At 51.9% G+C, this 25,104-nt stretch overlaps 9 protein-coding genes and 1 non-coding gene across 10 annotated transcripts; 7 read left to right on the forward strand and 3 right to left on the reverse strand.

Moving 5' to 3' along the window:
• Window positions 1-1,004: 1,004 nt before the first annotated feature.
• On the forward strand, window positions 1,005-4,394 carry PV08_09225 (uncharacterized protein; the record flags this gene model as incomplete). Its single annotated transcript, XM_016383545.1, has 2 exons — window positions 1,005-1,062; window positions 1,120-4,394. The coding sequence occupies 2 exons, from the start codon at window positions 1,005-1,007 to the stop codon at window positions 4,392-4,394; spliced, it is 3,333 nt and encodes a 1,110-aa protein (XP_016232168.1).
• A 2,296-nt stretch (window positions 4,395-6,690) lies between these two features.
• Window positions 6,691-10,074, forward strand: PV08_09226 (sodium/hydrogen antiporter; the record flags this gene model as incomplete). Its single annotated transcript, XM_016383546.1, has 1 exon — window positions 6,691-10,074. One exon carries the CDS (start codon window positions 6,691-6,693, stop codon window positions 10,072-10,074), a length of 3,384 nt encoding a protein of 1,127 aa, XP_016232169.1.
• A 598-nt stretch (window positions 10,075-10,672) lies between these two features.
• On the forward strand, window positions 10,673-10,779 carry PV08_09227. The gene has a single exon. It is a non-coding gene; the product is annotated as a tRNA-Gln (tRNA).
• Window positions 10,780-11,509: 730 nt separating this feature from the next.
• PV08_09228 (uncharacterized protein) lies at window positions 11,510-13,984 on the reverse strand (the record flags this gene model as incomplete). The annotated part of the gene is made up of 2 exons (XM_016383547.1): window positions 11,510-13,720; window positions 13,772-13,984. The coding sequence occupies 2 exons, from the start codon at window positions 13,982-13,984 to the stop codon at window positions 11,510-11,512; spliced, it is 2,424 nt and encodes an 807-aa protein (XP_016232170.1).
• Window positions 13,985-14,980: 996 nt separating this feature from the next.
• PV08_09229 (uncharacterized protein) lies at window positions 14,981-15,997 on the reverse strand (the record flags this gene model as incomplete). Its single annotated transcript, XM_016383548.1, has 1 exon — window positions 14,981-15,997. The coding sequence occupies one exon, from the start codon at window positions 15,995-15,997 to the stop codon at window positions 14,981-14,983; it is 1,017 nt and encodes a 338-aa protein (XP_016232171.1).
• A 577-nt stretch (window positions 15,998-16,574) lies between these two features.
• PV08_09230 (uncharacterized protein) lies at window positions 16,575-17,240 on the forward strand (the record flags this gene model as incomplete). Its single annotated transcript, XM_016383549.1, has 1 exon — window positions 16,575-17,240. One exon carries the CDS (start codon window positions 16,575-16,577, stop codon window positions 17,238-17,240), a length of 666 nt encoding a protein of 221 aa, XP_016232172.1.
• A 287-nt stretch (window positions 17,241-17,527) lies between these two features.
• On the reverse strand, window positions 17,528-19,020 carry PV08_09231 (uncharacterized protein; the record flags this gene model as incomplete). Its single annotated transcript, XM_016383550.1, has 3 exons — window positions 17,528-17,641; window positions 17,710-18,885; window positions 18,934-19,020. The coding sequence occupies 3 exons, from the start codon at window positions 19,018-19,020 to the stop codon at window positions 17,528-17,530; spliced, it is 1,377 nt and encodes a 458-aa protein (XP_016232173.1).
• A 534-nt stretch (window positions 19,021-19,554) lies between these two features.
• Window positions 19,555-20,640, forward strand: PV08_09232 (uncharacterized protein; the record flags this gene model as incomplete). The annotated part of the gene is made up of 1 exon (XM_016383551.1): window positions 19,555-20,640. The coding sequence occupies one exon, from the start codon at window positions 19,555-19,557 to the stop codon at window positions 20,638-20,640; it is 1,086 nt and encodes a 361-aa protein (XP_016232174.1).
• Window positions 20,641-20,996: 356 nt separating this feature from the next.
• On the forward strand, window positions 20,997-21,679 carry PV08_09233 (uncharacterized protein; the record flags this gene model as incomplete). The annotated part of the gene is made up of 6 exons (XM_016383552.1): window positions 20,997-21,016; window positions 21,081-21,124; window positions 21,190-21,220; window positions 21,269-21,312; window positions 21,371-21,460; window positions 21,507-21,679. The coding sequence occupies 6 exons, from the start codon at window positions 20,997-20,999 to the stop codon at window positions 21,677-21,679; spliced, it is 402 nt and encodes a 133-aa protein (XP_016232175.1).
• Window positions 21,680-22,790: 1,111 nt separating this feature from the next.
• Window positions 22,791-24,341, forward strand: PV08_09234 (uncharacterized protein; the record flags this gene model as incomplete). The annotated part of the gene is made up of 2 exons (XM_016383553.1): window positions 22,791-23,107; window positions 23,219-24,341. The coding sequence occupies 2 exons, from the start codon at window positions 22,791-22,793 to the stop codon at window positions 24,339-24,341; spliced, it is 1,440 nt and encodes a 479-aa protein (XP_016232176.1).
• Between the last annotated feature and the right edge of the window lie 763 nt (window positions 24,342-25,104).

The raw sequence follows: 25,104 nt of genomic DNA on the forward strand, positions 1-25,104 counted from the left end.
CGTCTACTCTCTTCCTTCATCCCTGTCTTCCTATACCTATTCTCGTCTACAAGTCTCTCATTCAAGCCCACGCCAGCGTCATCCTTCCCCGCTCACTCACAGCCTGCGACCTCGATCGAGCCCTCGACCACTCTCTGTCCTCAAAAACCTACCCCAGACGCGGGCGCGCTGCGTCCCTCGGCCTTTCAATCTTCCGCCTGTTGGCAGCTCCAAGAGCTTGCAGCCGATTGACCAACACCCTTCCAGAACGACAGGCCTCGCCCTTCCTGACCTGATTGTCTACCAATCCTACCCTTCCTCTACCGCAACCCTAGCAAAAACCTGCGCCAACCACCGCAAGCTTCCACCCCCCGCTGACGTTCCAAGAGTGGACGGTGCTGCCAGTTTTCGCAGCGTCTGTATCCCGACTATCCTTCTCTGCTTCGGCCAGAGAATTCTTGTCCCTTATACCCATCCACCTGTCAATGCTGTTCTGTCGAGGTAAGTGGTCGCCGTTGGCCTCTGTTGTGAGGCTCCTTCAATACTGGTGCGCAGATCAAGGAGTATACTGAAGTTACCCAGACAAGCGACCAACTTTAGCCTCTTGTATACCATTGCCTCTCGTCTCCTGGCTCAGCTCAACCTACAGGTCTCGAAATTTGTAAAGTTCCCTCGCGTCTTTGAACGAATATAACCCTGTACTCGAAATATCTCTTTCAGGACTTGCAACTGCTGGTCAGCAACTACATATCTAGCACTATCTGGCATATTGGTTGCCTGTGGAATATCAAGTCAAGACCCCACCGGTGGAGGACGTTCGGATACACTTTACTTACCACGGAGTCGACGCATGCTCTGTGTGAGCAAGATAGCCTGTGGATGTACAGCAGCTAGGCTTCCTTCTCTAGACTCCTACCTCCGGGCCCGTTGGCCTCGGCCAGAGTGCCTGGGATATCTGGACTCAGTCGTTCAACATAGCAACGTGCTCTTACTGTGAAAACTCGCAGAGTATCAAGGCTACAAGTATGGCGGCGGGAGGAGCTCCTGCTCGCGAAATGACTGGTGACCCAGCACCGGGCATTGGTGAGTGACATGGCCAGATATGCCCGTTGAACGCCGATTATTCTTACCCATGATCAGATCCTGAGCCTCCTTCGAAGAAGACTACCACCACATCCAACGAGGCAGAAGCCCGAAAACACCCTCCCCCGAAGACTGACAAGCCTCGGCCCCATGTATGCACCACTTGTACGCGATCTTTTGCGAGGCTAGAACACTTGAAGCGTCACGAACGTTCTCACACGAAGGAGAAACCATTTGAATGCCCAGAATGTACACGATGTTTCGCCCGACGTGATTTGCTCCTTCGGCACCAGCAGAAGTTACACTCCTCGACGACACCGGCGTCACGCCCGAGAGGCAGCCGGCGTGAAAGCGTTGCTGGCGTCGCAAACGGTCGTGTTCGCAAGAATTCAACGACAAGTAGCCAAGCGACAATGAGGCCTAGAGCTAACACCCTCAGCCACGTTGATGCTGCAACTCTGGGCATGTTGGCAAGCTCTGTTGGAACCACTGGTCGCCAGGTCATACCGAATCACCATCATCATAACAGTATGAGTGTGCTTGGAAGCTCTCAAGGCCCTCTTTACCGGTCTGCCTCAACCAACCATTATCCATTCGATCTACCAAAGCTTGAAACCGGCCTTCCCATCGACCTCTCGAGTGGATTACGCACTGCACCGCCCTTTGGCGGCTTCGGAGCAGAGTTTGACCTGGGCACTCTAGATATGCCAACTGATCATGGCGACACGATCAATCCCCACGCCCTGCACGTATCGGGCGGAGGACTATATGGTTCCGCTGCACACTTTCATCAACTGTTTGGCGGTATGTCTGCGTCGCAAGCCTTGACAGACGATGACGCAACCTTTGATTGGATGGCCCAGGGATTCGAGAACCAAATGACATTCTCACAAGCCAACGAGAACGCAATCGATGATTCTTCCCCTTCGGCCATGAGTACTAATAGCCCGGCTGGTTTGACCGAAATCTCTGGTGATCCCACCATTGGTGCCATGCAACAGACTATTGGCTCTGTCGCGCCCCTATGGACAGGGAGTCTCGCAAGTCAAGCTGCAATGGTCAATAGTCCTGTGAGTATGGAGCTCATGGCAAGCTTCAACGAAATGGTACAGCCTTCAATAGGGACCATCTCGCCAAAGTCCCTTTTTGGCCATGGAGGGTCACTGGACCTGAGCCTTCCAACACCTCCCGATATGTTACCCATTGATTCTTCAGGCCTACACTTTCCCGGCCTCCATTTGCCATTCAGTAAAGAGGGCCCTGAGTCTACCACTTCCACTGCGTCCATGGATTCGAGTCTTCAATACAGCTCGGTAACTACAATGTCTTCTGACCTTGTGACCGACCACATCAGAAGTGTGTTGCTTGCGGGCTTGTGTCAGACAACAGGTTTCGGACAGCGCAAATACTCCCAGCCGGCTGTTAGCTCACCATTGTCCCCTGGTGCATCTTCTCGTCCCCGAGGCTTTAACGCCAGCACCTTCCCTTCCACGGGCGACCTACAGCGATATGTAGCCTCTTATATTCGATTCTTCCATCCACATTTACCTTTTCTCCACATTCCTACCCTTAACTTCGAATCATCCGATTATACCACTCCTGTTCGACTTGTCTCAGGCCAATCACCTTATGGACGCCCAATTGTAAGTGGAGGGGGAAGCTGTTTAATCTTGTCCATTGCAGCTATTGGAGCTTTGTACGAACATGAAACGTCCCAATCCAAAGATCTTTTTGAGTGCGCCAAGCGACTTATCAGCAGCTATCTCGAGGAGCGACGAAAGGCAAATATGACCAAGACTCAGTTTGCGCCAAAGCACGCAACAGAACGAGAAGACACGCCATTGTGGTTGGTGCAAGCCATGCTTCTGAACGTTATCTATGGGCATAATTGCGGGGATAAGACTGCTGCTGAACTTGCAAGCAACCATTGTGCCGCCCTGGTGAGCCTGGCCAGAGGTGCAGAACTCACCCGACCGGCCTCGGGTTATAGCACACAAGTATCGAAGATGGACATCGACGGGACGTCAAAGACCAGCTGGGGTCAGCTGACCAATGAAGTCGATGATTCTGACTGGATTGAATGGAAGGTTACCGAAGAACGCAAACGGACGCTGTATTCGGTGTTTATTCTCTCAAGCATGCTCGTAACGGCTTACAACCACCCACCGGCTTTGACCAACTCGGAGATTAGACTGAATCTGCCTTGCGACGAACATCTGTGGGCGGCGGAATCGGCTCAGGTCTGGAGGGGCTATGGCGGCACTACCAGCGCTGACGCGAACTCGACGACTTTTGCAGATTCCTTAACCCACCTTCTTATGGCCGCACAAAGAGAAAGGCGGCAAAGCAGTGCGCTTGCTGCATTCGGACCAACCGCTGAGCCCGAGCTACGCCCTAGTACCTTTGGCTGCTTGATCCTTGTTAATGCACTGCACAATTATATCTGGGAGACGCGCCAGAGGCACCTGGGACGTCAATGGACGACTAGCGAGACAGAGCAGATGCATGCTCACATTGAACCAGCGCTCCGTGCCTGGCAAGCGGCATGGGCTAGTAATCCAACCCATAGTCTGGAACGTCCTAATCCGTTCGGTGCTGGACCGTTGTCCGCTGACTGTATTCCGTTACTTGACCTCGCATACGTCCGACTTTTCATAAATCTCGGAAGGTCCAAGGAAGCCTTCTGGCAACGCGACTACGACGCAGTGGCAGAGGAGCTGGCGAAGGGCCTGGAATCTGTACACAATCGGGCAGGGTCGAACAGCACCAGGGAGAAGGCTTCCCCGGCGAGAAGATACGATCCCATGACACAGCCACAAATGACGCCTCCACAAGATAATTCGGTACAAGAAGGAGAGGGGGATCGAGATCAGGAGCTTCACCAGGCTCTTTCTTCCAGACGTGAAAAACACTTGCGCAAAGCCGCCTTCTACGCAGCAGATTCCTTGTCCGTTTCCGACAAGCTTGGGCTGAGCTTTGCAGAGTACAGTTCTCGGGAGCTGCCCGTGCAGTCAGCTATGTGCGCCTTCGATTGTGCGCAAGTGTTGGCGGAATGGATCACGACAGTGCAAGAACGAGTTGGAAAATACATTGGTGTCATCGGCCGGGATGAAATGAACCTGATGGAGGTCCCCGGTATCCTATTGCTTGAAGACGAGGATCGGAAATTGATCCAGAAAATTGACGAAGTGCTGAGCAGCGCTGAGCAGAAGGTCGAGGCCCGGGGCTCGTTTGACCTTCGCATGGCTCAGGATGGCGGCCACGGTAGTAGAATACTTGTTCTCACAGCATACCTCCTAGAACGGGATGCCGTCTGGCCAGGTACGTGTTAGCAGCGTGTGAAACCATGAGTGTACTGACATTGGGTCTAGTCTTTAAGTTGATGGCACGGTCACTGGAGATCCAGGCCAACCACATCAGGGAACGAGCGTTGGCTTCGGTGTCTGGCTCTTGATACTGTCCAGCGACGTCTCGCCGCCTCTACTACATACAGCACATGACGACTTTTGATGGAATTCTTATTCTTCGGAGCTACTAATTGCAGCATTTCTCGATATTTTTAATCGTGGCATGTCACGACGGCGTTGTACATATGACTTGTGAGGACATACGACTGAGATATACCCCAGAGACGAAAACAACTCACGAAAACGAAAAAGTTGTCCGTATATTGACTTGTGTGTGGACTTCAAAAGCAAAGGGATGGGTTTTTTCTTCTTGGGTGGTAAGCCCACCACGAAGACAATCATGGGATTGTCTTCGGTGGGATTGTTTGTTCGCAGGTGGTGGCACTGTGACTTGCCAGCCGTCAGTTAAGGAGTGTGGGCACTCTGCTTGATGTAGTGTACGGGTGGATGAGACAGCAGTCCCAATCCTGTACTGGAAATGCGAATCAAAGCGTTCTGACAGTGGTCACAAAAAACAGAGAGGACTTCCGGGCTTGATAGGACTTGACAGTGACCCCTATCATGACATTATCAGTGACCCCTATCATGACATTATGGAAGTATCTTGAACACTTGTCCAGCTGGTTAGGTATGCGATGTCGCTGTTGAACATCCTGCATTCAACTCGACGGCATAGGATCCAGCACTCACACGAGGCTGCCGCACGTGCCGTGACGATTATGCGACCCCCGGGCGTTGATGACAGGCAATGCGAGTACACGGGGGAAGCAGGCAAGAGACGCTCGTGAGCGAGAGAGTCGGACTCAGGTAGCTACGGAGAGCCATGCTGGGTACGGAGTACATGTCTCTGAGATCTCCTTCCGTGTCAGCCTACTAGGTACCTATGTACTGTAAGTAATGCAAGGACGCCCCGACGCTGCCTTGGGATGTGCCATATTGGACTACAAATACGGGGTCTCGGTATCCTTACTTGTGAATAAAATGCCGGTTGAGGCGATTGCCAGGTTGTAGGCTCACCATGCGAGTACTCGCATCAGTGCGCCCCGCGGCCAAGAATCATCTAGGCGCGGCCAAGTCTGCCTGGGGCGCCTCGTGTTTTCTTTTTTTTTTGTGGCTCCAAAGTGCCTCTGTAGCCGACGGACGTCCGCCCTCGACAACAAATATCCTGGACGGATTGCGGAGGACGGAGTGTCCATGTCATATATGACACGCTGTATCGTACGTCCCTTCGCAGCGAACTGGCAAAAGGGATTCGAGCCTTCCAATCGATTGCGGCCGATACTCCAGACATCTCTCCGTGCACCCTGCTGATTTCAACACAAAGACAAGAAGAAAACATCAAAGCCCTTGGATGTGCCCGTAGCCGAGAATAGTGTCCACTGTGGTTGGCGCTCGCAGGCCACGCTCTGCCCAACATACAGGGATCATAAACCCGGGGCTTGTTCTCGCCGAAGATTCACGGAAGTGCGGGAAGATTCGCTCGAATCCTAAATAATGAGTTCTGATAACCCTTCAAGGCGCTGCCAATTATTATCTCTCTATCACAACGACCCACTGGTTATCCAGACGCCGAGCCTTGTCCTTCATCATCGTCGCTTCTCCTGCAACTTGGCATGGTCCTCTTCGCCTTTGCAAAGACATTCAAGCTCGATTAATTTGCTGAGTGTGCTTCACTAAGCCGTGCCCAGCCCGTCAAGACAAGTATCTTACTTTCGGCATCCACAGCTCACCGATAGTGGTGTCCTTCGAGGCTCTCAACGACAAGTTCCTCTCGCCTCCCCGCCTCTCGTAACTCTCACTTCTCCGGCGACCTGTAGCTACTGCCCGAGAAGCTACCGCCGTTGTCCTCACCACGTACCCTTCCCAATATCCTGTCCTGCCGATATACAGCCTCCCTGAATGCTCCGGATACTACACCTCGATCTGAGATCAAGAGAAAGCAACGACTGGGGGTAGCAATTGAATAGGTTGCGACTGCAACTGGACAAGGTTTTGATTCACAATACAGACGAGGAGGCCTTGTTACTGAAATTTCCGCCGCTCCTTTACAGTACTTTACCATTTGTGCGTCGACGCACGCCAATCACTCTTTATCTTACCGAACTTAATCGGATCTTTGGAGGAGTCTGTCACCCTTTCCGTACTGACGACACATAAACGCAGGTACACGGAGGAAGAGTAGGAGGCTCGGGCAGGAGCACCCTTGCACAAGCCGTTCATCATGGCGTGGCATCAGTTGGCAATCGACAAACCACATCTGGTGTATATCATCCTAGGCGGCTTTACCAGCATGTTCATGTTATGCTCGCTATTCATCAAGGAGAAGCTATATATTGGCGAAGCCACCGTAGCCACCATTTGTGGCGTAATATTCGGTCCTCATGCCGCTGACCTGATCAATCCCTTGAGCTGGGGAAACACCGATAAGATCACGCTAGAGTTTTCACGCATTGTACTTGTGGTCCAGTGTTTTGCAGTTGGTGTGGAATTGCCCAAGGCTTACATGGAACGACATTGGAAGTCGGTTACCTTTCTGCTCGTCCCGGTCATGACTTTTGGATGGCTCATTACCAGTCTTTTCATTTGGTGGATGATCGTACCTTTGTCATGGCTGGAGTCTCTTGCTATAGCGGCCTGCGTTACTGCTACAGACCCCGTTCTGGCGTCCTCTGTGGTTGGTAAGGGCAAGTTCGCGAAGCGAGTACCGAAGCATCTTCGGGATGTTCTCTCGGCCGAGTCTGGGTGCAACGACGGCATGGCGTTCCCTTTCATCTACCTATCGTTGTATCTATTGCGGTACGACCTCTCCGGTCGCGAAGTTGTCTTCCACTGGACGTGCTATACGATTCTTTACGAATGCATCTTTGGCGCTTTTTACGGTGTCATGGTGGGCTACATCGGCCGACATGCGATCAAAATGGCGGAGCGAAAGGGCCTGATTGACCGTGAAAGTTTTCTGGTGTTCTACTTCGTGCTTGCTTTGTTTTGCGCTGGATCTGGCAGTCTCCTCGGCATGGACGATCTTCTGATCGGATTCGCCGCTGGCGTGGGATTTTCGAACGATGGCTGGTTCACGGAAAAGACGGAAGAGTCACACGTCTCCAACGTTATTGACTTGCTTCTCAACTTGGCTTATTTCGTCTACTTTGGCACCATCATACCCTGGGATCAGTACAACTCGCCAGAGCATGGATTGGTTCCATGGAGGCTCGTCGTTATTGCTCTATTTGTCATTTTCTTCCGACGCATACCAGCCATGATGTTACTAAAACCAGTGATTCCCGACGTCAAAACGTGGCGCGAGGCACTTTTTGCTGGCCATTTTGGCCCTATCGGAGTCGGCGCCATCTTCGCTGCGATTCTTGCTCGCGCCGAATTGGAGACGGATTCCACGCAACCTCTGGCTAAAATGCCTCCCCCTGGAACCAAGGATTATGAGCTGATATATCTCGTCTGGCCCGTCGTCACGTTTTTGGTCATTTCCTCTATCCTTGTCCACGGGTCGTCGATTGCCGTCTTCACCTTGGGCAAGCGTATCAATACTTTGACCATGACTTTGTCATATACGCAGGATAACGAAAGGGGTTCAGCCTGGATGAATCGACTTCCCAGAATCACCTCGCAGTCCCGCTCGATGTCACGTACATACAGCTCGGATTTTGAGACGGACGAGAAACTCGAGGTGCCGCCTGGACAGTTGCCACCCATTGGTATCCCCAAGCTCCACCTGAGGAGACAACGTGAAGATGAATACGAGAAAAGGCCAGGATCCCGTTCTTCAAGTCTCGGGCGCTCGCGCAGGAAAAGGAGAAGTGCTGGCCAGGATCGATTTGGTGGGCCCATCAGTCAGAGCGCCATAATGCCACAACGGCGGTCAGAGGGAGTTCTAGTTCAGCAGGAGTCAGGCTCCGACACATTATTCGAGAAGTCTGGAGAAGCTTCGCCGGAGAGTCACCCGGATCAACTTGCTCCACACGAGACCTCCTCCGACGACCGTGATAGGCTGGAGGCTGAAGAGGAGGCAGAAGCTGAAGAACGTGGAGGACCCCGTCCGCCATCACCGGAGAGACCTGCGGATATTGAGGCATACGAGGAAGGAGCTCACATTGTTGTCGAGGACGAAGAGGGCAATGTTGTCGACACGTTCGACTCTAGCAAGATGACCGAAGAAGAAAAGGTAGAAGCTATTGAAGAGGCACGAAATCGCTTGACCAAAGATGAAAGCGGCAACTTCGCCAAACACAAGCACCGTCCACATCCGAAGACAGAAGGAGAGGAGGTTGAGAAAGAGGCTGCAGAAGTTGTCGGTCAACCACACAAGAAGATGAGACAGAGGTTCGATCAATGGACGGGCTTCGCGAAACGCAAGCAAGACGATTCTGGGGATTCCGGGCCGTCAAAGAAACCTGAGCGAAAGCGGGGCCCCGCTCATGCTTATCAGTTTGGTAACACGGTCATCGTCGAGGACGAAGACGGTGAAGTTATCAAAACTTATAACATTCCATCCGATGAGTCCGGTGGCAACAGAGAACAGCAGCTAAGAGATGGATTGCGTCGGATGAGTACGTGGGTCGGGTTGGGAAAACAAGGAGGTGGAGCCGGGCCTTCGAGTGGAGGACCTTCGGGCGGAAACGCAACCTTGCCTGTGCAGGTAGACGGTGCTCAAGAAATCGTGGCCCAGGCAGACAAGCCAGAGGCCAAAAGCCGTCGTTCTTCAAACTCGTCCGACGATGGCTTGAGAATGATCATTTCGTCGACTGATCAATACGGTCTTGCGGGGAAGAGGAAAGTCCGCAACGCCCCAGGCACAATTGCTCTTGGATCTGGACGGCGACTCTCCACCAAGGACTTCATCAAACAAATGCAACAGTTGGATCCAAAAAGACAGATTAAAGAAGTCAATGATAGTGATGCTCCTGAGGAGGTCAAACGCGAACTACGGCAAGCTGCTAACGAGGAAGCTGCCGGCGAGAGACCTCGGCGCCTTCGAGCGGAGACGGCTACAGGCTACGACCTAAGTGTTGTTCGTCCGGAAGGTCGCAAAAGAGCCAAGAGTGAAATAGCCCACGAAGACGAAGACTACTTCAGCCCTCGCCAACGCCCTCAGCCAGAGCGTATGCATATGACGGACGAGCAGAATGCGACATTGGAGGAAGAGAGTGAGGAAGACGAGGAAGAAGTCGAGGTCCCCACGCATAATGTCCGATCGAGCATTGCTAAACACGGAGGTGGTGAGACTGCAGCAGATTTGCGTAGACGTAGGTTGGCCAGGATCCTGTCGGAAGATGAAGACGCGGATGAAAATACCGGTGGTGAAGAGACTGCTGCCGAAAAGAGACGACGTCTGGCTGCCTTGGGCTTGGGAGATGGCGGTGACGATGATTCCAGTGAAAGTGACGAAGAGGTGCAACCACGCCAGGTTGACACGGCAGTACAGGAACCGCTTCCTGGCCGTCCCTCCAACCGGCCTACTATTCAATGGGGCGGTGAGCATGGTAGAGAAACGGAGAAGAAAGAAAAGGACCCTACTGACATTTACGCTGGTGATCCAATTGTGGGCGCGGCACGAAAAATCCGAGGTATGATCAACAAGAAGAGAAATTGAAGTCCACACAGAACACGAAGGAGTTACGACTTCTGTGAGTTAGGTACTAGTCTATGGAAATCTTGAGTTCCGAGAGTTGGTATGGAGTCTAGCAAATATTGAACCATTCTTGTTGTTTAAAAGAGTTTGGCATACGGAGTACTACCTAACTGTAGTATACAAGTAGTTGTAGATACAATTACAGTATTCATATAATTGTCTGTCTTTGTTCCGAGGTGTCGGGATTGTGTGTGTGCGTGTGTGCGTGTGTGCGTATCACTTGAGTTATCAAAAGGTAATACGTCGAGGTTACTCACTGGGACGTGTATCTCTCCCTCTCTTTCTCTTCCTTGTATACGTGTCTGGTCGTACCGTCACCTTTTTGCAGTAACTCGTGCTTTGGGGCGACCCGCACTCTCTCGGGACGTTGCCGCATATTGTAGACACCAAGCCGGGGCTCACTCACAATAGTATTGTATGTACTCCTGGGGTCCTGAGCTGCTGCCGCCAAGCCAAGACCACCCGAGTCACTCGGTCCCACGGAGTAAAAATTTTCGACGCCGTTCATATACCATGCCCCGGGATTTCTTGCCCACAAATGCCGCATATCGCAGTTGTCGGTTTTGTAGTGTAGCGGTTATCACTCCGGATTCTGAGAATTTGTCCCCTTCGATGAAAACAAAACGAAGTATTCCGGCAACCCCGGTTCGAATCCGGGCAAGACCTCAGTTTTTTTCTTTTTTTTTTCCTTTTTCTTGTCCTTCCAGTCCCTTTCGAGGTACACACACCGCTTTGTTTTCATTTTCTTTTTTGAACCCGAACGAGAACACACATTGTTGAAGTTGTCCAGGTGTATTTTAATTGATGGGCCTTTTTTTTTTTGCTCTTTCTTTATTTCTTTTGTTCTAGCTATTTTACTACGACCAGACAAAAATGGAGGGTTTCGTAGATGGGCTGGATGGGAGGGCGTGGTTCGAACCTTCTTTCGTGATGATCGGCGCCAGTCATCAGATATCTACCGCGCTTTACATTGTTACACCCGAGTCGCACCGTACAAGGGACATACATGTCAAAGTCTCCCTGACATGATCCATGCCTGAGTGAGATGCAACGACGTGGAACCCATTGAGATCAAGTGCGAAGTCGGATGATGCTCTTGTTTTTTGTTCGGACTCACCCTGGTTTTCGAGCGCACTGCAACTGTGTATTTTGTTTTCTTTGTAGTATTGTCACTAGCTTGTTGATTCACCGAGCTGCGTGGTACTATTCCTATGGCCCCCTCGTGTATACCGCAGTAAGCGTCGTAGCTGGGCAGCGCTCAAACGAAAACAAGCACCAGGGGACATGAAATTAATCAGGTTGGCTAGGCTGAGGTTGAGGTAATGAATCAAGATTACAAACACTGACCACTACTCATCATTGTACTACAATATAATTAGAACTGTACTTGTACCTCTCAACGACTTATCAAACCTTTACGCATAGCCTTATCATCATCGTCGCTTTCTTCGTTGTCAGTCTCTTCTTCTTCTTCTTCCTCTTCTTCGCTCTCATCTTCTCCCGACTCCTCACTCTCGGTTTCTTCCTCTGTATCTTCCTCCTCATCTTCCTCATCGTCTTCCTCTTCACTCTCAGCCAACCAGTCATCAAGGGTTCTAGGCTTGGATCCAGCCTTGGTCGAACCTGCAGCTACGACCTTTTCCAACCCTTGGCTCCTGATTGCGGCGTCGAGTCTCTTGCTCGCAGCGACTGTACTTCCTCCCCTCGCTGACATAGGAACGTATTCTTCCTTTTCGGCCGTGTCACTGACGTCGCGAAGCTTCGGGTCTGGCTCGAGCCCATCTTCGACCCACTTGGGAAGCTCTTCGTAGCAGGGAAGACCCAGTGTGCCGGCAACATCCTTACCCAAGACGAGAGTGGTGCTGCCGAGCACGAGACCTTGACGACTTTCAGATGGCGACGGAGAGTGAGGGACCGGCTTTGGCGCAAGGAGAAGAAGCGCCGCTAGTTGTGTTGATTTGGCTCCAGTGAGAAGAGCTTTGAAAAGTCGTGCTCGATCTCGCAGATCGTACGATGTGTCGTAGCGGGTGAGCAGAAGAATATAGTTCCACAACTTCGATATTGGGTGATCCATCAAGGACGAGTCGAGCGTCACAGCTGTATGATCCTTTTGTTCCGTAGCTGCGTCGTCGTCGTCGGTGTTAGTGCTTGGCAGGTGTTTCTGTAGGAAAAGCAGATAGACCTTGGCAGCGAGCAGCACAATCTGCTGTTTGGCGGCTTCACTCTCGTCAGAGAAACCCTTAGCGAGTATACGCAAGACGTCCGGAGCGATGTTGTTGTCAGGATCCAGGCTTGCAAACTCTCCCACAAGCCAGATGATGGTGGCGCGGGCTTCGGGGCTCGTGGTCCGGTCTAAATTCCTGGCCAGTCGGACCACAGTCTTTCTGTGTGATGAAGGATCTTGTTGAATGAGGTGACGCATGACCGTCAGCACTTCGGAGACCAAAACATTGTCGAAGCTGGACATTTGGTTGAGGAGGACTTTGAAACATCGGTATGCGTTCTTCGGATCCGCCTGCGCACAACGCCCGATTGCCCGCACGGATTCACGGATTAGTTCGATATCGGAACTGTGAGAGAAGTGCTCCAGCTCGCTCAAGATGATGGATTTGAGGTTCAACGCAGCATGCGGGAAGATGAGTGTCAAGAGCTCAATTTTGAGTCTCCAAATTTGTGGCGAGTCTCGGGTACGTATTAAGAAATGAGACGAGTACGGGACGAAAAGGTCTGGTGCTGACAAACAGACTAAGACGATGTTGCATAGCGCGACCTCTTCCACCTCAAGAGGGCCCCTCATAAGCCCGATGAGGGGACCTACGGCTTCCTGTAAGTAATCTCTGGTGCCGAGATAGAGAAACACACTCGCAACCGAGGTAATGACTGCTGGACTTCGGCTGCGGAGGAGGGATTTACATCCGTCGAGGAAGAGTTTCAGATCGGGATCAATAATATCAACGATTTGATCGGTTTCGACGGTTTCATCTTTTTCATCCTCGTAGAATCCCTTTTTGTTTACCCTAGTCACCTTTTCTGTCCTTCGAGGAAAGCAACGGCGACTGTAAAAGAGTAGAAGCCGTAGCGTAGCCAACTGACTCCAATCGTCCATATCGACGAGCTTCTTTACCAGCCCACGGTAATGTTTGTGGATGAGATCGATACGTTCCGGGCATATCTCAAGAAAGGCTTGGACAGCTGGACCGACAACAAAATACTGTTTGTCGCCAAGTAGCGTAGATAGATAGTCCAGTAATTGTGGGAGGGTATTGGGATCGAGGTTGTAGCATTTTGGGATGGCTAGGGCTGCAGCTTTGCGGACATGGGGACTCATATCCCCCACACCTCTCTTGATCGCAAGAGAGACAATCTGGCTAATGACTGGGACCCTCATACCTGACATAGTCCGCAAGGCGAGAGCCCTGACTTGGGGGTTCTGGTCGGTAAGAGATTTCTGGATGGCATTGACGGAAAGCAGCGCCAGGTCCGGATCGGACTCCGCATAGTGTAGCAGATAGATGTAGACCAGCTTCTTGACTTCAACGTTTGGGTTGGCGACGTTCTTGACCACAGATGAAAAGTATGGCAGACACGGTTTGTTCTGGTATATCATCTACTCAAACATTAGTCAACAGCTGCATGGTAGACAACCTGGGGTACCCACGGATATCACTCTTTTCAAACCATCGAGGATATCGCGATCGCTCCTACTGTCAAGAAGTGCCTTCATTTTTGTGAAAGGGATGTTCCGCGAAGATGAGCCGCCGCCGACGCCGCCAATGCCGCTTCCCAAAGCCTTGCTCATCGCTTGAGCAGCATCCACAGTCAAGTCCCGTGCTTGTGTGGGATCAGCGTATTGAAGCCAGGACGCATCCATGTTGACTTACCTGGATCCAACAAGGACGAGATTCGGGATGTCGACTCCATGCCGACAGATTTCGTGTGCCACGAGCACGGTTTCGTGTAACACAACAATGCAGACGGACACTGGTGTTCAATGAGATTCGACCCATGCTGTTGGGGAAGCACGCGGAGCCAAGTATCTGTAAAAGCAGCGTCATAGCCTTCTCGAGTGGGGAAGCCAGGCATCGCTGCTTAGGAGGACTTCGTTGGCCTTGAGAAGGAACCCTGCTTTCAGACCCACGAGGTTCAAGTACTCATATATTACTCTTAGAAATTCGTGCAGATTCTTGAGTCTGCGGTGAGACTCAAGACTCAGCAATATCCGACGCCCTGCATCTTCACGATTCCATTACTTCCTACTCGGGACTGGGCATTGTGATACCGTTACACACCGTCGCAGCTCGGTGCCGAAAGTTTGCAACTCGCAAGGACTCAAGATCTACTACCCACTTGCCCCCAGTGCGAATGTATGTGGGACTGTGTGATGACCGAGAAGATAGTCACCAACACGTACATGCTTGAACAACAGGTAACTATGGATGCGGCGGAGACGACTGCCATCGGGACAACCACGGTTCCCGACGATTGCCGTGTTAGAGAAGTGAAGGTCACGCTCACGGTCACCGGAAAACTCAAAGCTCGTGCTGAAATGCCACAGTTGGGAGTTGGAATAGGAAAAAGAGTGGCGTTGGGAAGATCATCACCTGGTTCCGAAGGGAGACCATGATCAAGGGGTGAGGGAAGCATCCAGTATCTGAGTCGCAAATTTCCCACTAGGTGAGTTGAAGAACAGTGCGGAAGAAAGCACTGCCGTTTATTTATCATATATCGCTACATTCCTCGGCGCACGATGCTCTCAAACTATAAACAACATTGATCTAGAAAGGCGTTCGCACGATCTCTTGCTGGTAAAAGCTTCGCTGTCGTTCCGGTGACAGCATCAGATTCATTAATCATTCACTGGATCGTTTCAGTGGACGCCGTTGGTGCCGTTGACACCATTTGTTCCATTAGTATAGGCAGCCTCATATTCAATCTTAAAGCTGTACTCGTCGTCGTAATGCATTGACCAGTACACATCCCAGATTTTGGCCGTGATGGGTCCGATCTTTCCGTCGCCAATCGGGGCGTTGTCCATGTAGGTAATAGGCATGACACCACCGGCGGTGGTGCACATGAAGCACTCATCACATTGGTAGGCCAACTCGGTGGGCACGAACTCAATCTTCATTTCAATGCCAAGGGCCTTTGCGGCGTCGCCCACACTCTTCCGGGTAACGCCCTTCAACACGCCGCGGTCGGGGGTATACAGGACACCGTCTTTGATAAAGACAATGTTGAAACCAGAGCCCTCTGTGATGTTTCCATCGCCGTCGGTCAGGAATGGATAATCTGCTCCCCGATCCTGCGCCTCGAACATGCCGCGTGTGAGGTCACCCCACTGGAGGTTCTTGACCGTCGGGTCCATTGAGCCCGGCGAGGTGCGCTTGACAGTCCGCGCGATGATGGCCTTCCCGCCGGTGCGTTGCATGGCCGGCTCCATGGCCCAGATGTACGGCTGAATCCACATGTACAAGTTGTTCGTCATGGTCTCGCCGGGCCTGAGGCCACGGACGCCCTTCATGCCTCGAGTGACGATGATTTCGACGAATGCGTCCTTGATGCCGCTCTTGGCCACCATGTCGACGAGAGTGCGCTTGACTTCCTCCCGGGGGATGGGCAGCTTGAGTCGCATCTTCGAACAACTGAGCTCGAACCGGTCAAGGTGGTCGTCGAGCCGGAAATACCGGCCGTCCCAGACTGACGGGACGTCGTACGTCAGGTCGCTGTGCAGAAAGCCTTGGTCGAGCATGGGAATCCGCGCCTCGTTGAGGGGAACAAGTTCGCCAGCCACCCAAGCGATGCCGTCTTTGAATGGATTGGTGCTGGCCGCAAGGACCTTGTTACGGGCCTCGTATGCGGCAAAGACCTTGTCCATGGTCGCCATGGTGTTTGTGGATGTCCAAGGGGGTTTCCAGATAACTCGTCGGACACAGTGTAGAGAAGAACAAGATCGAAGCCGATAAGGAGATGGGAGTATCCTCGGGTATGGTTAATTCATCACAGGCAGCGCGGCAGTTTTAAGTAGGAGTAGGAGGTATGTATACTATCAGCCTGCAGCAGGGCCGAACTCCGATGTCTTGCCTGCTCTTCTGGGCAACACTGTCCACAACGCTGTTGTTGTCTGGAGAGCACATGGCTGGACTAGATCTGGTGGGCGCCGAAAGAGGCAACAGAGGCCATCACTTGCCGTTGTTGACCTAGTGGTTGGATAGCGTGAAGCATCGATGGGGGGAGTGATCGAACGCGCGGGACAGACGGACTTGAGCGGGGATGGAAAGGGAGCCAAGAGCATGTGAACTGTAGACTTTGTTGTAGACTCAGAAGTGCTGGTCCTCACCAAGAATCAATCGTCAATACACACACGCAGTTGGCTTCGATCAGGTAGTGGGGCATAGTCCCAGTCAAATGATGGAGGGAGCGTCACGACCACGTATATCTGACATCTCTCCTCTTCTTCGCCCATGAATTGTCTGGTATGCACCACGTACACCTCGATCGTGGACCTGCTGAACGCCCTCCTCAGTCGTCACGATGCGTCGACGGATACCGACTTGATTGTCTGCTCGACGAGAGCGGAATTCTTACACGAGGTCCTCGCCCAGCTCGATCACCAGCACGCATCAGCAGCCGAGCCTGGGAACGACGATGGGGATCTTGATCTGCCAGACTCCCGCCATGCGCTCTTGTCACCAACTTTGTCCCTCTTGAGTGCGAGCCAGCATTGTCGTCTTGTATTCTGTCCGACCATCACCACGCTTCGCGGATACCTATCTAGCTATTCGGCGCGTGTTTCGCACATTGGTGTCAGTAATCGACATTGTCAAATCATGATCGTCAACCTCTTAAGACAGCATTCCGGTACGGCCGAATTCACCCTCCAGGGCCTGTCGCACACCTTTGCAAGTGCTGTCTCGGCAGCCCATACAACGAGACGGCCACTCAGACTCGTCGAGCTACAGGACACTGGCGACCATCCCGACCCGAATCAAGGACCAGGACTCTGGTCAGCTCAAGTACCTCTTCTGAATACAGCCATCAAGATCGGCGAAGGCGGAACGGCCTGGGGTCGTCGAACAATCTCAGTTGAGAAAGTGGCTTCGCGTTGGTTTCGACGTGAAAGCGAGTAAGAGGTTTATTCAGCCACGAAAGGCACACATCCGACGCACGTACCGAAGACAGTTGTTGACCACCAATTTGTCGTGATTGAGCGTCAATCGTCAGCAGAGCGACTGTTCGACTGATCTACGTTCGCCTCAAAGTACGGTACAAATAGATGCAGAGCTGTTCTCGCAATGACCGGGAACAAGTGGTACACAACGCTAGCATATCAACCAGGGTATCTCAATGCAAGTATTAGCTCTTTCCAACTCCATCATACGCGTCGTAACACTGCCTATGTCGATTCAAATCGACTTTAGATGCTCTGTTCCATCTCTGTGATGTACAGCCCTATGTGCGATTCGAGCTTCAGGTACTCCTCGTGAGCCGAGTGTACTTCGTTTTCGATGTTGTCCTTGAGATCAGCCATCTATACATAGGCGTCAGTATCAGCGATGTTCGCCAGCGAATGGGTTCGATTTTAGTGATGAAGCTCACCTTCTTTTCCGTCTGTTCAATCCTCACTCTGCGTCTCTCCATCTCGCGACCTTTCTCGGCCCTCTCGTCCCGAAGCTGCCGCTGCGTCTCCCTCAGCTCGTCCATCTTGGCTTTATTTGCTTCGTCTCGTTCTTTGTGTTTCCTTCGCAGTTCTTCTGTCCGTTCTTCCCACTTCTTGAGCTGCCTCTGTAACAGCTTCTCATTCTGTTCGACCTCTCGAACATTGTTGCCTCGTTCAGCCAGAGCATCTCTGTTCTTAGCCGCGCGGGCATCTTCTTCTTCTTCTTTTTGTAATTCCACCGCGATCTCCTCCAGCACCTTAACGCATGCTTGTACGTCGTTCTGGACGACTGTGAAGCTGTCCCCCGACGTCTGCAGAGCACGCCCCCTTCGCTCTAGCGCGTCGATCTGGCTCTTCTCCCGCATCAGGTTTTCCGACAATTCTGTAAGAGCACTTTGAAGTGCAGCTGGACTCTGCAGAACATATGGTCTCAGCTTCTCGCTGTCTTGCCGTGCCCTCACCAATCGCTCAGTCTTCTCTTCAAGCAATGCTTGCGCACGGCTCTTTTCGGCCTTTGCTCGTTCGAGTTGCTCGGCAACCCTTTCCTGCCCCTTACGCAGTTCGAGCAAGCGGGCCTTCAACTCGTCGTTCCGCCGCATCTTTTCTTTGACCGCAACCTCCATGGCTTTCCGGTTGCGCTTCATCTCTTCCAGCCTCTGCTCCATGTCCTGGTTCTCGGTGTATAATGTCTCAATCCGCGCTTTTGTCGTTTCTGCCTTGTTGAAATTCTCGTCTATTACGTTCGTGTGGGTCTCTCGAAACCGGACAAAATTGATGGTGTATGAAAAGATCTTGACCAGTCGGTCATGCGTCGGGCGGACGAGGTCGTTGAATGAGAAGTCGTTGATGCCGCACTGTTCCAGCATCGTACGTAATTGAATGAAGAACCCCATCAGAAGTCTTGTCTCAGTCGGAACCAGTTCTGGAAACTCTGCGCAGACATCTTCCGAGGCTGCGCGCATAGCAGGGTCAATCGCGTCGCGAGTCGCATTCATCACTAGTTCGCCCAGGTGTTCGAAAACCATCTGAATAACTTGAGGATTAGGTTTGAGGAGGTCCGAGGGCTGGAATGGAATCCCCATCTCGCTGATACATGATGCTATCTCCTTTTCAGACTGAAGGCCATGTCAGTAAACAGCGGGCGACGAAGAAGGGGTACGAACGAGTCGCATGAAGTCCGCAGGATCTTCATCTTTCTTTTTACTACGTCCCTGTTGTTGCTGTTGGGAGGAACGATATTGAGAATTCATGGCGGATGGCTGCTAGCGTTGTAATGTGGTGTGAGCGAGGCAAGAAAAGGTAATACTTCAGGTTCGAATCGCCATTACAACATGAGATGAAAAGTGTCAGTGTCTCTTGTTGACAGCATCCGCGATAGGCATAGTCTGATAATCGGGGAAACACCGGGGGATATTTAGTGCCAAGGACTCTCGCAAGGCTGATGCTCAGCCTTCTGAAGACTTCTATGCCTGTGACCCTCACGTTTTCCATCTTGATCGAGCCAAACCAAAAAAGAAAAGAAGTTGTGCAACCCTTCACCTGGCCAATACAACTGCGCCACGAATCCAGAGAGATCTGAGGCCCTAATCGTACGTTTACCGAACAACATATCGGCAGTTATGGCATCTGGTAAGTCTCCTGCATGTGTTCCGCTTTGCACCACACTTTTCTCTACATGAGTCAACGGCCCAGTGACTTGGGGTATGGGTCTGACTTGGTCGAACCCCTTTGCTTTCTTGACGCGCTGGCCGTTCAAAGACGCAAGAGATGTGCCACTTATCAGAATGCTTCCGGATACGACTAACTCGTCCTCTGGAACATTAGCCGCATTTGAGACGCCGCCGACCACACCAAAACCATCACAGTCACCCACAACCGACTTTGATATTGTCGCCTATTACAACGATCTCGTTCAGAATGACCCAACCATCACACCGCCTATAGCAGCCATCCAAGCGCTTATATCATTACTTGCTAAGACGCAGTTAACGACGATTTCCGAAACACTCAGCCTCCTTGAGACACATTCACAGAAGCTCCTAGCCTCTCAACGAAATCCCATACCACTCTCTGCCGGCACTGAACTCTTCCAACGCTATTTGGTTAGCTCTTTCCAACAGAGACCTTCATCGCTTGCGGACTCCGACTTTTCAACTTTACGCCATCACATTCTCACAAACTCTTCCCTCTTTGTGAAGCGAGCAAATGAAGCTCGTTTGAAAATTGCCCACTACGCCCTTCCTTTGATCAAAGAAGAATCAACTATCATCACCTATGGCTACAGTCGAGTCGTCCAAACACTCCTCACGCATGCCGCTGAAGCTGGGCGCTACTTCAACGTCGTATATATCCTTCCTTCGGCTGGGCTCACCGACAGTATTTCTCAATGCATTTCCCAGTTAAAGGGATTGTCTATACCGACCACTACGATTCCTCTATCAGCTCTGACCTATGCGCTGGCGTCGCTACCCACGGCATCTTCAGCGCCTCAGTTGATTCTTGGCGCTAGCGCGGTGCTGGAGAACGGCTCGGTTGTCACTGAGCTTGGAACTCACCAAATCGGACTTATCTCCAAGGCTGTGTCAGTACCATTACACATTGCAGTCGAGTCGTACAAGTTTGTGCGCAATTTCCCGTTGGGTTTCGGACCACTCGACCTGGCACGGATGGGTGTGAAGCAGGATGTTCTACGTTTCAGTACCACCACGGACTCACAAGCTGATGGACAGAGCGCATCCGAGAATCAGGTCGTCGATGTACACGAAATGGTGGAGATAACTCCTCCAGAATTGATTGATGCATTGATCACCGAGAATGGGATTCTGACGCCGAAAGCCGTGAGTGAGGAACTCATCAAACTCTGGTTCTGAGAGATTGAAAGGCAATCTGGCTTCCTGGCCACCAATGAAAATGCATTCATATTTGTTATAGAGCGGTATCGAACTTTTCTTGCCTCGTACTCGTCCAGGCGTTGATGGTGAGATGGGTTGGTTGACTTGGCGCGGCAGGCGCAGGTTTTCCCCATCTTTTCCGTCCCTGAATCGGATTGGCACCTCTGGCCTCTACTTGTCTCGCAGCAGCTCCATAATATTATTACCTTCACCTCTCCCTCTGGACAGATATTCTGCAAATCCTCAACTCCTCTGATTGTCTTAAGCCCCGGTCGCTCAATCCTCCATCGATCTACTATCTAATACTGTCGCTTTGACGTCGCAAGCTTGACACCATGGACTTCTCCAACATCTTGTATGCCTAAACATGCCACGAATGCCAGCAGGCAGTCGAGTCTGCAATACTAACGATCATGTAGTCGACTGGTCAACTTGGCCGTTGGTGGCATTATGGTCCTTGGAGGTAAGCTATGTTCTCGACATCAGCAGGCGCAGTTTCAACAAGGCCATTCGCTTACACCCTAACAGGTATTAGTCAATTCATCCCAGACATTGGATTGTTCGTCGAGATCCCCTTTGCGCAGGACAGTTGCTGAGTGTCAAACAGTCGAAACATTATTGTCGGAATCTATGTGATAATTTTCGGCCTTGGTAAGACAGCACTCATGCCGTAGTTCTCAGACAACAGAAAAACTGACATCGATTCCAGCTGTCGCCGGCCTCGAATTACTTCCTCAAGTTCCACCCTACCTACCGAAATATGCGAGCTTCCTGTTCTCCTTCCTAGGACGAGGCATCTGTCAGTAGCAAACCAGATTCCCCAGAAAAATTCTAACAAAGTGTAGTCTACATCTTCGTTGGTTGCATCATCCTCGAAAATCATGTCTTGCGCATCATCGCCGGTACCCTCATCGGCTTTGTTGGTGTGGGATACTGCGCGCTCGAATTCTTGCCCTCGATTGAACCTCCTTCCAACATGAGGGACGCCGATGCTGGATGGGGCGCAGAACAAGTCTAAGAATTCCATCTTTACGAACAGGAACATCCAAAAGATCTTCTTCAAACCGAATGGCGCAAGATAGCGAATGATCTCAACAACATCCACGAACAACGTGAGGGCCATTTGTCGGCCAGTTCGGGATCTAGGCAAGTTGGAATTTGACCAAGGGCGTAAGGTTGCTTCTGCTGGGAATATGTCGAGCAAATGGGATGTGAATGCGCAATTGATAATAGGGCGCAGGAGTCGGCTCGACCTTGGATGGAATCACACCATCAAGGACTGTTCTGAGTACAAGTCTGTCGATATCATAGGTAGGGCACGGTGGGGGAAAGTCCTCAATGTAGAATAGTTGTACGTACGGTAGAGTATTTTTTCGAAAGCCTACTATAAGAACACGGCAATGCGATCAGGGGCTATTCCTCCATGGATGCACACGTACTCTATATGGAACGATGCTTTGTATATCATGCCCATGGGAACGACTCGACGGGGCAATGAAAGCACTCAACTTGGCCTATTGCCACCGTACGCCACGCTTTTGGGAAGGTTTGTCGACTGTGCTGGAAGTACGGGTTATGTACCTACTTTCAAGGCCAGACAGTAGAGCCGGTGATAACTAAGCAAGTCGTAACACTGTAGTGTGACTTCGACCGGCCAACACGTGCCCGGGCGGCGATGGGCCAATCAGAGTCGAGGTGTTTGATGCTTACGCTGGGAAACGCAACATTCTCTCCACCCGCGTCGCCATGGGCTCCATATTCAACTTCTGGAGTCACTTTCGCCCTCTTTGCCAGTTCTCTCAGTCCCTCAACCAGAGAATTCCATCCTGTCCGCATTGCAAGTTCCTCTTCTTCTCGAAGACCACGTTCTTTTGCCCTGTCTACACCCTGCCTTTGCGAGTTCGCCCGGTGAAGGACGCTCTATAAGCCAATTCAGGCCACATCTCAGTCTCCCCCTGGAGCCTGGGCTGTCGGGACTCCCGCTGAAACTCGCCCGTCTTCCCACCAAACTCTTCATTCTCCAGGTCTCGACGCCTTTTGTTCGGTCTTTCCACGTTTTCGACTGCATCTTTCTCTTTCTTGGTGGGTTTGATCGTCTCAGCAACCAAGACGAGAGATTGCGAGGAGGCATGTTGGCCGTCCGAAGTCCCATGGATGCTTTGCCACGTTCCGCCTCGTTGGGCCCGGAGCGGGATAGTCTTATGCGACACCCCTCCGCTGAGGACCTCGACGCTGCTCATCAACTCGTTTCCTCTGCCCGGGGTGAACGTCACGGATCTCAACCACAAGTGTCCGTTTACGAGGGACATGTAAGCGATGCCGCCACCACGGAAAGTAGCCACCCTAGTCAGCCGAGCCCAAGACCTGAGGCTACCGATACGCCGCGGGTGTCGCATGAGCAAGTGGAACATCAAGAGGATAGCATCGTGCTCGGCCAAGTGTGCAGGTATGTATAGTCCACTCTTTTGGCTCTATATCAACCACACATCTACTGTTATTGGACCCCCGATGATACCCTTGGTCTGCTTTTGATGACAGCCGCTAACGTGTATGCCAGCAATTGCGGCACCACCAAGACACCGCTGTGGCGGCGATCACCAACAGGCACTACAATATGCAACGCGTGTGGTTTATATCTGAAAACTCGAAACACACCAAGACCGACCACATTCAAACGGCCAGCTTCCGCTACTCCTGGAGAGAGTCCACGTCAGCGTGCTACGACTTCCCCAGTGGCAGCAACTTCCCCATCATCGACGTCAAATCAACCTGCCAGTATACCGTACAGAGTACCCGAACATACCCCGGGTTCTTGCCCTGGTGGAGGCAACTGCAACGGAGCTGGTGGCGCCGAGGGTTGTTCAGGATGTCCAGCGTACAACAATAGAGTCGCACGGTCTACAAACCCTGCAGCGGTCGCGGCGACGAGCGTCCCTCGACCACCGAGTGAAGAAGCCGCCCCATCTACTTCGGCTGTTCCACCCCAATCCCAATTCCAACACATCAACGTCGACCCCCCATCTCAGCCTTCGCCTGGCAATACATTAGTGGTCGCATGCAAGAACTGTGGCACCACGGTCACGCCTTTGTGGCGCCGTGACGAGCAAGGCCATCCTATCTGTAATGCATGTGGTCTGTACCACAAGTTACACGGTGCACATCGACCCGTGCAGATGAAAAAGTCCACCATCAAGAGGAGGAAACGAGTGGTCCCGGCATACCCCGACGTCCAGCGGCCGGACGCAGCTTCATCCCAGAAGACGGTCTCTATCTCTCCCGAACCCGTCTCACCCGAACAAGTCGCCTACCCAGAATCCGCCGACGCCTCACCTGCACCCAAGAGGAGGAGACCGCCTCCTACTGTCGACTACACCGGCTACGTACCCGAGACGGCGGTGAACAGCAACACGCAACAAAGCACTCCACGGCCACCGGAGGAGTACAGACTTCAGACACAGTTAGCTGCCGCGGCGGCGGCGACGACGACGGAAAGCATGCACCTCGACCCTGCGTTGACCGACACCAACGGTCGCCGGAATCAAGAACAGGAAGTCGGCGCTAATTCCGAGAGGGACCAAGAGCTCCTACGAGCAGAGCGACGGGCGCAATTGATGCGTGAGGCCGAGGTTATGAGGGCAGCATTACGCGCCAAGGAACGAGAAATTGACGATCTTACGTGACATTGAGAAGGGGGGAGGGGGAAAAACAAACAAGAGGGCCAGGTTTCCATTCCCGTCACTCACGCACTCACATACTCTACGCAGGGGATACGGGGTCTCAGTTTGATTGTCTCCAGAGGGAGAAATACGAAAGTTTACGATGAACAAAAACACATGGTCGAAATGGTACCTCCCTGGTACACTGCAAGGCGCTGGTGGTGGTATTTATCATTGTCATGGTCATGGTCATGGTCGTTATCGTTGTCATTGATGCATCCACGCATGCATGCGTGGATGCAGGCTGGCTCACTTGGATTTCCATACTTGTTGTTCGCCGAGATAGTATCAATTCGAAGTCTCGTGAGCCGGTGCATTCGCCTTTAGAGGTTATTCATACGTTGACACACCTCGTCCTCGTGCTCGTGCTCGTTCTTGTGCTTGTGCTTGTTCCGAATTGCAAGGCTCTGGTACCTATGGAGGTGGTGTGGAGGTTCCACCTATTTTATTGTGTATCTAGGTTGCAGCCGTTCATTGTGTACCGAGGTTTTCAGGCATCGATTGTCTTACGGAAGTGTCAATTACCGCGTGTGTGAGAACGGAGGCTGGAAGTTCTCTTGGTAGGTAAAAAGTACAAGTAGAAGTTACGGCCATCAACTGATTGTTGTCAGGTACAGATACCCACCTAGGTAGGTAGGTAAAAGGACGGCGTCGCCGGTGAGGATGGATAGTTCAGAAGTCACTGACAAGAAGAAAAAGGCCCGGTAGGTGGCCGGTGGTGGTGGTG

The sequence above is a fragment of the Exophiala spinifera genome, assembly GCF_000836115.1.
Source record: "Exophiala spinifera strain CBS 89968 unplaced genomic scaffold supercont1.7, whole genome shotgun sequence".
Classification (NCBI taxonomy): Eukaryota; Fungi; Ascomycota; class Eurotiomycetes; order Chaetothyriales; family Herpotrichiellaceae; genus Exophiala; species Exophiala spinifera.